At 38.4% G+C, this 13,272-nt stretch overlaps 2 protein-coding genes and 1 pseudogene across 7 annotated transcripts in view; 1 reads left to right on the top strand and 2 right to left on the bottom strand.

The window, feature by feature from the left end:
* The window catches only part of recql (RecQ helicase-like), a 22,714-nt gene extending 15,808 nt beyond the window's left edge, over positions 1-6,906 (top strand). For 2 of the 6 annotated variants that reach the window (XM_086263070.1, XM_086263068.1), the window contains exons 15-16: positions 1,360-1,499; positions 3,070-3,208. In XM_086263070.1, the coding sequence (XP_086119196.1) occupies positions 1,360-1,464 (105 nt within the window). In that variant the 3' untranslated portion in view covers positions 1,465-1,499; positions 3,070-3,208. Of the gene's footprint in view, positions 1-1,359; positions 2,213-3,069 lie in introns of those variants that run through there. The other 4 variants (XM_086263065.1, XM_086263066.1, XM_086263067.1 and 1 more) reach the window with 3 other exon arrangements.
* Positions 5,757-13,272, bottom strand: part of LOC147313488 (gamma-aminobutyric acid receptor subunit rho-2-like) — a 32,724-nt gene continuing 25,208 nt past the window's right edge. The window contains exon 10 of the mRNA XM_086263071.1: positions 5,757-13,272. Coding sequence (XP_086119197.1) covers positions 12,958-13,272 — 315 coding nt within the window. The 3' untranslated portion in view covers positions 5,757-12,957.
* LOC147313489 (U1 spliceosomal RNA) lies at positions 7,435-7,580 on the bottom strand (annotated as a pseudogene).

The raw sequence follows: 13,272 nt of genomic DNA, 5'->3' as shown, positions 1-13,272 counted from the left end.
ACAGCTACAATCAGACTGAGTGCCAGCACAAACAGATCAGAGTGAGCAGACTGCACTGTACTGTTTGGAATATTTTTTTTATTAGTAACTAATCCAAAAGAGCCTAATAAACCATTTATGTTCTATTTAAAAGCTCTAAGTGAATAAAAATGTCATAAGGACACTCTAGTCAAAATAAACACTTTTAGATCCCTGTCTTACTTCTCTCACCCTAACCTATCGCAGCAGATGGCCCCGCCCCTCCCTGTGCCTGGTTCTGCCGGAGGTTTTCCTGTTTCCTGCTTCCTGTTAAAAGGGAGTTTTTCCTTCCCACTGTCGCCAAAGTGCTCGCTCATAGGGGGTCATATGATTGTTGGGTTTTTCTCTGTATGTACTGTATTATTGGCACAATTTGATATCCTCGTGTTGTAGTCGCAAAAGCATGACGTCACAACTATGTGATTGGTCACTTGCAATGTTGAACCCGGAACAACATTTATTGTGATGATGTGGGAACAACACCAACACGACGATATCAGGTCATCCGTATTATTGTAGGGTCTACCTTACAATATAAAGTGTGCTGTTGTTGTGATTTGGCGCTGTATAAATAAAACTGAATTGAATTGGAAATAAAGCTATTTAATATAAATGGGTTATAAAAGGGTTAAACAGGTCAATGGTATGGGTACAGGGTACACAGAAAAATGCATGACTTTCATTACTTCTGTTCGGGACATAAACTTCTGCATGTATTATTTATGCCACATGTAAATAGTCCTAAAAATTGGTTGCAGTAAAAATGTTCAGCTGCTTCTCTTCCTGGAGTTTCCAAGCATTATCAAAAAAAAAAAAAAATTAGCAAAAAAAATATAATTGCTTCAGAAAAGATAATTAATTTTTTTTATGAATAAACTAAGTAAAACTACTTGTCAATGTACTCTTCAATTCAACAGCTACACTCACAGAACTAGCCAACTAAAATATGCTCTCCTCTGCACAGTCCTCTTTGCTTTACAGTGCTCTACACACCCGAACATTAAAGCTAACAAGTGGATTTTCCCGTTTAACGGGAGGAGGGATCTGTGTTTATATAAACAATGATGGTGGACAAATCACACTGATATAGAAAGCTACAACTCCTCAGACTTGAAATACTTAATACTTGAATGCAGAGGATCTTTTCTAACTTTTTTGGAAATGGGGTTGTAAATTAGATCTTTACAGCAGTACCGTTCTGAGATCTCACGGTTTCCTGTTTTGGCACTGAATCAGATTCTGTCCTGGATTGTTGCATGTCCTCCCCTTCTAGTGTCGACTCATACATTCCACATCGGTGTGAACCTATTCGGATAAAGCACTTTTGTTAATGACCTGCAGGTAAAAGTCTCCAGTGGCAAGGGCAAATCCAAAGAGGGAAAGAGATCAGTTCAGAGCTGTGGAGATGCCACTGTGTCCAAGAAAATCAAGACACATCTCCCATAGCCCTCTCTCACCTGCCCAGAGGACAAGTTTACAAAGTACAGTTCATCATTCCCTACTCTGTTCACAGTTGCTTGTGTATGCATGGTGCTATGAACACTGTTACTTGTTACCGCATTTTTAAAATCCTGATTTTCAGCCTGTTGCTTTGACTTCCATGGTGATGAAAACTTTTGAGAAGCTTGTAAAACATGAGCTTTTGCATGCTACTCAGGATAAATTACACCTCCTCACCCCCTATAGAACAGGTAATAGGTAGGGTAGAGGATGCTGTGTGCACCTTGCTCTATATGGTTTTGAAGCACATGGATGGTGTAGCAAACTTTTATTGCCTGCTTTTTGTCTTCAGCCCCATATTTTAGCAAGACATCTCATCCGTACATTTAATGTTGATTCTGGACTGATTTCTTGGCTTATTGACTTTTTAACAGATAGACCTCAGAAAGTGAGAGTCAACAATATTTTATCAGATGTGCTTTTATCTTCCACTGTTTCCCCCCAAGCGTGTGTCCTTTCTCCACTTTGGTTCTTTATACAAATGAGTGTCAGAGCCTCTACCAGGACGGACATATAATCAAGTTTGCAGACGACTCCGTTATCGTCTCTCTCTGCTCCACGATACAGATTGTGACTGTGGCCCAGTTGTAGATGACTTTGTAAGCATGGTGTGGACAGTCTTTTCTTGACATTAATGTGTTTAAAATAAAGGAAATGGTTGTTGATTTTTTTCTAAATAAAAAATGTCATCTAACCCTGTTTGTATTCATGGGCAAGAAATTGAGGGGATAGAGAAATATAAATATCTGGGCACCATACTTAATTAAAAGTTTAAATTTGATGTGATTACAGACACCATATGTGCAAAGACTCACCAGCGTATGTATTTGTATCGGAAACTAAGTGGTTTTAATGTGGATAATATTTTTTATGAAAATGTTCTTGTTTTATTGAGTCTGTTTTCATTTTCTTTAATCTGCTGGTTTGGGTCTCTTAGCCTGAAAAATAAGAAAAGGCTGGAGCTCATTTTTAAATTGTGTAGCAAAGTGGCAGCTAAATGATCTTGCCCTCATGCATAAAGGGAGGGCGACCCTGAAGTCAGAACGGATTCAGGGTGCTATGACACCCTCTGTTTTTTTTGTTTTTTTTTAAGAGTATCAGCTGTTGCCTTCAGGGAGGAGGTATTTCTTGCCTCGTTGCAGAACAAACAGATTTAAATTCTCATTCGTCCCTACCACTATTCATTTTTGAAATTCTGTTATGTAATTTTGGTGGATGTGTTATTTATGCAGCTGGCTACAAAGCAAATTGCCCCTTGGGCATAATAAAGGTTATCTTGATTATATTTTCTCGCCCACGCCTGTTGGGCTTAGTGTAAAATCTTAAATATTCAGATTTTACACTAAGAAGCATGTTTCACCAAGCTCTCGCTAACATTTCATCAAACTAACACATTCCTGGTTACTTGTAGGTTAAATATTCTGTTGCTGTATACACTTTATGAACATGATACTTTAAGTTTCTCTATTTTGACACATTCACCTCTTTGTGTACATCCAGTGGCTTATTCCAGAATGAAGACTTCACTAACATTGAATTTCATGTTTACAGGACACCTCAGCTGTTAAAGTGAATGAAGAGGATGTCAATATGACCTTAGACTCCACTGTTGTGGAGGACAGCTGTCCCCCACAACCTAAACAGATAATATTTAAAGAAAAGAGGAACGTATCGAGAAGACAAGACCTGAAGCCAGTCAGCCAGACAAACAAGCAGATGGCGAGACCGGACAGATATGGGAAGGCAGAGGAAAAGAAGAATAAACCTATCGTATTTCAACATATAATTGAGGCGGATGTTGAAATGAACAGAGTACATCATGTAGGAATCAGTGATTGTCAGAAAACACCGTCACATTCAGATAAACCTTGTTCCAGTTGCAAATCCAGCACCCCTCAGAGAATGCGAAGGAAAGCTTGTGCTCACACAGCAGCAGCCACAGGGCATGTTCCCTGTCCATCCACCTATATCACTGTGCCTAGCTCTCCTTCCCAGACCTCCATCATCTCTGACACAGCAGCTGAGGAGCTCTGCGACCTCAGGAATTATTATGGCGAACAGCTGAGGAGAATAAACTACATTTCCCACGAGTACTTGGGGCAGCCCACACACCCAGGAGTGCTGGCCTGTATCAGGGAGCCTTTGAAGAGCCTCCGCCTGCCCCGTGGACTGATCATTGCCCAGACAGCTCGAACCCTGTGGACACGCATCAGTGGCAGGAGAAAGCTGGTCCGCTGCTGACTTTTGTTACTGTTTAAATATAAAAATAAAATGAACTTTGTTTGGATGTCTTGTATATTTTTATATTTATTATTATATAGATGGAAGAGAGAGAAATTACCTACTTCGTGTCAAACCAATGTTTTATGGCCCCCGTGTCAAATGATTTATGCCTCAGGAAATTGTAACGGAAGTAATAAAAGTTAATTTTCTATTTTCATGAATATCATGAAATTATGATATTACATAACTCGGTAATAATCAATCATATGCGCAAAAATTATGATCATGAAAATGTAGACGAGGATGATGAGTAGGATGTTTGAGATCGTTGGAGTTTGTCACTTTAAGCCAAAAAGTTTAAGACAAAGACAAAATTAAGACAAATTGCCAACTCAAACATTCTGAGATGAGCTTACACACTTGCTTTACTTCTCTGGGATAACTTTCTCGTAGATTAAATGCCGGTTTGGAAGCACGTAGCGAGACTCCAAATGCTGAACCAGACCAGGTCTCACACGCCACAGACGCTCTATCACGAGATGCATACTCCTCCGACATGCTAAGGTTATGAGCTGGGTTGCTATGTTGCAAGTTTTGTGAGGTGCTTTTGTGATATTGAATTGATCGGATTACATTTTTTATTTCTCTCCGATATCCAATCCAGTAATTTAGGTCAGTATCGGACCGATACGTAATATCGGATCGGTCCATCTCTACTTATGTTGAGGAAGAAATCCCCTTAAAATGGGTGTTTCAGCAGGACAATGACCCCAAACACACCAGCAAGCGGGCAACATCCTGGCTGCAGACCGAAAAGACTGATGTCGCGAAGTGGCCAGCCCCTTCTCCTGACCTCAATCCGATTGAGAATTTGTGGAATGACCTCTAAAATTCTGTTTTTGATGCAAAACCCAAAAATGCAGAAGATCTGTGGATTGTAGTCCAGTCAGCCTGGGCTGCAATTTCTGTTTCTAGGTGTTAAATGTTAGTTGACTACATGCCACACAGATGCAAAGCAGTGACCAGAAATAATGGTTATACAACTAAATAATCAGTGCTTAAAGGAAAAGCAAAATCCTCATTTTATTTTCAGTTTATACTGTAAATATTCCAGTTTGTAAATTAAATTTTTTTAAACAACCCATTGTTTTTCTTCGTTTTCAGTTAAAAAAAGAAGAAGAGAAGAACAGACAAAATTGTTCATGTTTTCATTTGGGATTGAATGTGCACGGCTCCCAGTTCCTTTGTATACATGGAAATAAATGCTGCTGGAATGCTAAATGCTATGGAAGTAACGTGGAACTTTTCCTCTGTTGTTTTAAATACATTGCTATTATTTTGCACATAACTGTACATGCTATATGGTCCAGTGGTTCTGGACATACAACATGCCACTCACACAAGTAGGGTCTTGAAGGGGAGGTCATGGACTGCATAGGTTACAGTGTGTAAGGCTATTCATGTGGCTTTGCTTGTTCCTCATGACCCTCCTCCCTCCTTAATAACTGGTAATAGTGACAGAGGGAATAGTGACAGATGTGCCAAGTATAGTATGAAGGAGGGGGTTGATGGATGTGTTGCAGGTTGAACTTGAAAGGCTTGGGGTTGAAGTGGGATTGCAAAGGGAGGAAGTAAAGGTGGAAGAGTTAAAGCTGGGATTGATAAAGGAGGGAAAGGCAGATTAGTCATTAATTACTGGGAAGAGAACTCAGTGTAATTGTTATTACACTGGGGTTAATCTAGTTTAGCCCACTGAAAGCTCTCACCACCTGAAAGCCCCCCTGAAAGCTTGTGTTGATCTTGAGCTCGCGGTGGTATCAGGTCATGCAGATACTTTTAGTGACATGACACATCACTACAGTCCGAGACAGCAATCATGTAATTCATAACCATTTTGTTTCCCAGTTTCTACATAAGGGTATCAAATAAAGATTGTTAGTCATTTCTACTGTGCAATGTTTTTATTTAAAAACAAAACAAAGCAAACAAAAACATCTACGTTATGCTTAGTTAAAATCACATCATTTCATACTCAAATCTGAACAAACCACCCAAACCCAGTGCCTTTGTGCATACAGGAATTTGTAAAACTTTATCATGTTTGGTTTTTTTCTTTTCATTTTTTCTAAATATTTGCAAATGTACCCTACGTACAGCACAGATGTCCTCTTAGGACAATAAGTCCTTAAGGCTGGTGGGTATAAATTATGGCCAGACATTGTGGAGCGTGAGTCAGTAATTAACCCCAAGCAGCGGCTACATTAATAAACAACACAGACGAGAGTGTGCAATCAATTGTCACCTTGAGGCAACTGCATTTGTGCTTTGGTTCTGTATGAATAAAACTGAACTGAACAGAAGTTGCCCTACTACAGGAATGTGATTTAAGTAGTGGTAGCAAGGGTAAATCTGATGTGATTTGTGTATTGGAGGATTAGGTGAGCACACAGTACTCTCTGAAACATGGATTAAAGTTCAAAGTGGGTCACACAGGAAGACTGCATCTTATACAGTATTCCTGGGAGCTATGCTTTTGTTTTCTTTTGTTTTTTTGAAATAAACCTGCTTTACTTTGTGAGTGCGCATGCGCCATTAGCGTGCTGCCTGCTGTAACCCCTAATTTCCCTCGGGATGAATAAAGTATTCTGATTCTGATTCTGATTCTGATTTTCAGGCCTCTCAGGTAATGATGAATTAACAAATCCTGAGACTGAATGTTATGGTTAGACTGATTATCCATAGCTATAAATTAGGCATCAGTATAATGTGTGAAAGAAAGACTTTAAAGTTTATCTTTCACACAATTTAAAAAAAAAATTGCTGCAAAAGCATTACATTCTAAATAATTTTCCAAAGATCAAGGAATAAGTGGCATCCGTCTGGAAACTGACTGTAAGGGTGCTTGCCTTTTTCATTAAAAACATTTTTGTGTGTTATTGGGGGGAAAAAGGAAAAGAAAAAGAAAAAAGAAAGAAAGAAAGAAAAGAAAAGTTGATAAGATCAAATACAGAAATGATAATTAAAAAAACAAAAAACAAAACAAAACAAAAACAAAAAACAGTCATGCAATTGAGCTCAAACAAAGCAGTGTTAGAGTCTGGAAAGAATATAAATGTTAGTGTCTATGTTTTGATATGATCAGCCTTGCAATGGGATCAGTGATGCATTGTGTATCAGTAATTTATTCAAGCTCTGTATTCAAGTACAGTTCTCAGATACTTATACTTTTTTCTCCCTGCTACTTCATTCTTTCATGTCACATTTTATTAAAAATATTGATTCCAAAATTGTTTTCATTACAATCACCTGAAAATTGATATCACCTCTGTACTGCTACTTCACAGAACTTCTTCCAAGACAAGGTGAAAACACTGAGAAGTTAACAGTGTATTAGAAAGAATTGCCACTCTCTACAGACTGGTAAAGCAAAACTAAGTAAATCCATTCACAAACAGACAACGCTCATTATCATAATGTTAAGTTGAACAAAAGAAGACAAAATGAACAGACTACAGCAAATGTAGTTTTAACAGTCCGAGTACTAATCAAAGGGGACCTAGATGTATCTCCCCGTCCTAGATAGGTTCAAATTAAGTGTGACCAATGTTTCAAGTTCTGAGGTAACAATATAAGTATATAAGATAAGATAACCTTTATTAGTCCCATGCGTGGGAAATTTGTTTAAAAAAAAGTGAGGGGAGAGCGCGAACGCAGTCCTCCACTACCACAAATTATGCAGTTGAGATTCCCGCATTTGGGGAATTCACAGGGGTCAGCACAACCGCAGTGCTGGGTGAGCCACCTTCGTGATCATGGTATCTCCCCTGCCAGGTAAGTATAAATATATACAAGTAAATATATATAAAAGTATATGTTTACCTTACTATTTCTGGCTCACATTTTCAGGTTTCAAGGAACAGAAACTGAAATGTGTTATAAACAGTGTACATACAATTCTCCGACAGTGGGGGAAATAATGCTTTCATTACCTGCTGTATTTATAGGTTCACTCACTTACAAACAAATAAACAGTCTCTAATTTTATGGAAGTTTTATTTTAATGGAGAGAGAATATCAACCAAAATTCCACAAATTACAACCAATCAATCAATTAAAGATATTCCTGATGTCAACTATGTATGAAGTACACCTGTCTACAAAATCAGGTTCCTTCAATTTCCATTCTAACCGCTCCACCAAAGAGCTGTCAAAGGGCACCATGAACAGGACTATAGACTTGCAAAATGCTAGAACAGGCTACAAGACCATCAACAAGAAGTTTGGTGAGAAGGTGACAACTGTTGATGCCATTATTGAGGAATAGAAAAATATAAAATGACCGTCAGCTGCACTCAGTCTTGCTCTCTATGCAAAGTCTTGGCTCGTGGGTTGAGGGTGATCATGAGAAAGTGGAGCCATTTTTTGTGTTGGTACATTATGTATGCCATTAGGGGTTACCTTTTGTGTTTTACGATATGGTGTGTTGACGGGAATGTATTTAGGGTAGACACACGTAATTAGCGGCAGGTGTGTTGTTGTTCAGAAGGAGCAAACGGTTTATGATAAATGGTGTTGGATAAAGAGAACTGTTGACAACAAATGCAACTGATGGAAGTGGAATACAGATTCTAAACGAACAAGATAAGTACGGCTGGAGTTATCGGACTGTGATAAGTTTCATTCATAACAGTGGCATCGCGTCACCCCAGCCAACGAACATCTCAGTGGCTTCAAGCGTGGGCTCAGCCTCTACAGTGGTGGATCAGCCCCAAACTACACAGGAGAAGCTTGTTGATTATCTGAAGGCAGTTGGAACCACAGTTACCAAGAACACAACTGGTAACACACTATGCGATAATGGTTTGAAATTTTGCTGTGCTCACAAGGTGCCCCTATGCAAAAATGCAGACGTGTAGGCCTATCTTAAGTTTGTAAGACACCATTTAAAGGATTTAGAGAAGGCTTGGGAGAATGTGCTGTGGTCAGAATAAAACCAAAATAGATTTTTTTTGGCTTCAACTCAACCCACCATCTTTGAAGAAAAAAAATTGTATGATGCAACTACAATGATCCCTCCCACTCTTAACCGCATTGGAGGACTCTGGGTTCAGTATCTTACCCAAGGGTACTTTGGCATATAGACTGGAGTAACAAGGGATCGAACCACATTGCTTGCAACTAGTACGTCTTGTGCCACAGCCACCCTTGTTTAGAGAGTTTCTGTAAAGGGGAGTGGCCAAAATCCTGAGATAAGTACAAACCTAGTCACCAACTACAAGCAACATCTTAACACTGTACTTGCCAACAAGGGTTTTTCCACCAATTAATGAGTCATGTTTTGCTTGAGAATCAAATACTTATTTTACTCAATGACGTGCACATCAGCTGATAAAATTAAACTACCATACATTTTAGAGCCTGTTGTAAATGAGCAAACTTAAATGTTTTTTACCCCACTATAAATGAGGATTTTTCTTTATGTGTGAATCATGCAAAAGTACCCTGGAGTGGAGTACCAGAATAAAAATGTACAAACACCAACTTGAACTAGGTTTGCTATTTTACGTACCTTTGCTTTATGCTAAGCTAAACCAATTATGTAAATAAATAAAAGAACTAATCTGTCAAACTGTATATCTGTCAGAAATGTATACAGCACGTAAAATAACTATTGAACAAGTCATGAGTTTACTAAGTAAATATATTTCTGAAAGTGCTATTGACATACAATTTTCACCAGATGCTGGTAATAACACATTTCAATCCACACAAGGTAGACAATAATAAGGTAGACCCTATTATTGTAGGGTCTACCTTACAATATAAAGCGCCTTGAGGCGACTGTTGTTGTGATTTGGCGCTATATAAATAAAATTGAATTGAATTGAGCTAAAGAAATCAAACCACAGATGTCATAAATTATGTGTAAAATGAAAAATGACACAGGGAAAAAGTATTGAACATGGTTACTGAAATGTATTTATAAAAGCTGTTGGTGGTGATGACAGCTTCAAGGCGCCTCCTGTATGGAGAAACAGGAGGTGAAAAGTTGCATGTATTGCTCAGGTGAGTTTCTTTCATACAAACAGTCTTCAAATCCTGAAGGTTCTGCGGGCCCTTTCTGTGAACTCTGAGCTTTAGTTCTCGCCATAGGATTTCAGTTGGATTCAGGTCAGGTTATTGACTGGATCATTCTAGCAGCTTTGATCCCAAACACACAGTCAAGGAAACTCAGCTGGTTTCAGAAAAAGAAAATATTGTCTTCCTGAGATATCCAGCTTCCATTCATTCTTCCTTCAGTTATGTGAAGCGTGCCAATGCCGTATGATAAAAAACATCCCCACGCCGTGATGTTCCCACCTCCAAACTGGGGGGGTATATGCATTGCCTGTTGATCTCAAAACATGATGTGTACTATGGCATCCAAAAAGTTCAATTTTGGTCTCATTTGTCCAGACTATCGGGCGACCGTGGCTCAGGGGGTTGGGAAGCGTATCTGTAATTTCTTAATATCTTAATTTGCAATAGGTGGCAGGATTGCTTTCTAATAACTGATAGATTTCAGCTGGTGTCATCACTTTACGTGGCTTTCTTGCACCTCCCATTGTTCATGTGTTCAATACTTTTCCCACGTGTCATTTCTCATGATTATACATAATTTATGGACACATATTATTGGATTTCTTTGCATGTAAGGATTGGATGGGTTGTTACAGGCATCTAGTGAGAATTTCATGTTAGTAGCACCTTAGAGACATATTTACTTAAAAACTTGGTGAAGTGTTCAATAATTTACTCACTGTATCTTTGTAGGAACTATCTGCTTAAAATACAGTAGTGTTGTGATGGATGAATTCACACACATCATAGCACAATCAGTCTAATGTTAACTTCTAGTTACCTACATGATTAATGTCAATCATTGCTCTGAAATTAATTAAAAACAAAAAATCTATCTTGTCAAAATATGTACATGAAAACAATGTTCACTTAAGGCGGTTCAAGTTGATTACATCACTGGTAAAGCTTTCTATGTTTTAAAGTTCTTTCTAAGAAAAATACATATAGGAAGATATTATATTCCATGTCTTGCAGCATTCACCAACCAGTTTCTGTGTAAGCCCTGTTTCCTGCAACTTGCCTGCAATGACACATGGATCCAATACTGGTGCAAATAAATAATAAAACATTAAACAAATAAAATGTGGTGAATTTAAAAATCCTATAAATAGATAATCAAAATACTTTGTTCAGCAACAGTAATGAATTGTACTTTTAAAGTACTTTTAAAGTTCCAACTGCTTTGGACAAATTCAGATACATGACTCAGTCAAATCCAATGACTACAGAGGCAATAGCAGCCAAATTATATTCTCTTAATCTTTTTAGTCATGACAGTTGAGAGGTTCAGGTTGAAGTGTGTTATTCCAGGAAGCCTGGACAGGGGCTGGTTGCAGAGAGACAGGCTAGATTTAACTGTCCAAAAGTACTTTTGTTGTGCAAAATCTGCAGGTTAAACTTCCATCTAAATGAAGAGCAACTCCAACAAATCACAAGAAAATGAATAAATGTTTCTTTCCACAAATGATATTTAAATATTGGGACCTAGCTGCTCACTGATTCACTGGTCAGTAATACTAAACCATTGCAGAAAATGTGCTTATATGTTTTACAGATCAAACTGTGAAAAATAATGTGAAAAACCTTGACAAATTGAAAAAAATAGAAAACAGATTTTTTTGCAGGGTCTATACCCAACAACATAACATGCCTTGGGGCAACTGTTTTTGTAATTTGGGATTATATAAATACAGTAGAATTGAATTTAATAGAAACAGAAAACAACCATATTATTACCCACAGAGTATATTGCAAGAGTTCTTAGCAAGAGTTACCCCAGTTATCATGTTGACTTGGTAACAAAGGGATAGACCGTTGCTACTAATAGTAAACAACTAAGTTACACATGTTAGACAGAGTGAACAAAATAAAATTGAATAGAATATCAGTCCATCAAACTTCACTCATGTCAGACAATCTGACATATCTGATAATCACAAGTGAAAGTACCTTAACTGCAGATAGTGCAGTTCCATCAGGTAGTTGAGTTAAGGTTTATATGTGAGCCAGCATGAATGGCAGAGGTCTGAAATTTGCTCACCTAAATGGAATAAAAATAGTTTTTCATGGTATGTGTTACACCTGTACTTAATCTTTACAAGCCAAAATATCTGCTGTGAAAACAGTCTGTTTTAAAAAGTCCAAATGAACATTTGAGGTGGAATAAACCACTTAGATTATTTGTAAACTTGTAAACTGAGCTAAGTTCTATTTATTAAGCTGAAACTGTATATTACTGAAAGACCAACAAGGACAAAATTCAGTGGTGAGAGATTGTAGATGAAACTTTCTGCTGAAGTTACCATAAAACAGAACAAGATGCAAACAAGAATGTATCCAGGAAACTGACATCTTTGTGAAAGAGCTAAAAGTATCACCACTGTTACCCTTAGGGTGCTGTAGCAAGCTTTTTAGGCTCATGATTAACCTGTTTATTAGAGCAGCGGTCCCCGACCTTTTTTGCGCCACGGACCGGTTTATGTCTGACAATATTTTCATGGACTGGCCTTTAAGGTGTTGCAGATAAATACAACAAAATAAAACCAGTACCAGTACCAAAAAAAAAGATTTATTCATAACACACGGGAAAAGACCCAGGGAAACCGAGTTAACTATAAAAAATAACAATAAAAACCGATAAAAGCCCTGAAGACCATAAATTTCACACCCGAGCCTCAACTCTTGCGGCCCGGTACCAAACGGCTCACGGCACCGGACCGTGGCTCGGGGGCTGGGGACCGCTGTATTAGAGTGAATGTGCAACCAGCCCCATGAGTTTTCTCTCAGCGTGACTTGGGTACATATTAGCTTGTGAGGCAGGAACAGGTCTTTTGCTGCCATGATGCCAGGTCTTTCTTGGAAATGAGTTTTGAATCTCAGTGAGATTTTTACCTGGATAAATAAAGGATTCATTAATAAAAATTAAAAAATAAGCTATATCGAATGTCCAGTCCAACAATGAAATGGGTAGTATTCACTCCCAGATGTCTTTGATAGGCCATCCTGGCAAACTTGAACAGGTAAACCTCAGGCTTACGTCCCACAGAATGGTTTCACAGTAATTTTCTTTCACTACTACAATTTGAGCTAAAATTCTCAACAGTACACACACCAGTAGATCAGGTTGAAGAGGATATATGAGCCTGGGAAAATCATACGAGAATATGTGTCAATGGTGTGGGTGTTCTGAATGATCCGGAAGCCACGGATGCCCTTCTTCTTGGTGCCAGTGGACTCGTTGTCCAAAGACAGATGCACTACCATCTGTTCCTGTTTATCTGATATGTCCTCGGCAACCATCGAGGCTCTTGTGTATCCCGCCAGACTGTTGGCATCTTCCTCACTGTATGTCCCATCAAGCATCATGGTCTTGGTATGGGGCATGCCACATGTGCAAGGGAGTGTCTGGGA

The sequence above is a fragment of the Aulonocara sp. 'chitande type north' Nkhata Bay genome, linkage group LG15, assembly GCF_057382095.1.
Source record: "Aulonocara sp. 'chitande type north' Nkhata Bay isolate Kocher_YH1m ecotype deep benthic linkage group LG15, A_spYH_male_GT1.1, whole genome shotgun sequence".
Taxonomy (NCBI): Eukaryota; Metazoa; Chordata; class Actinopteri; order Cichliformes; family Cichlidae; genus Aulonocara; species Aulonocara sp. 'chitande type north' Nkhata Bay.
This window is presented reverse-complemented; position numbering and strand designations above follow the sequence as displayed.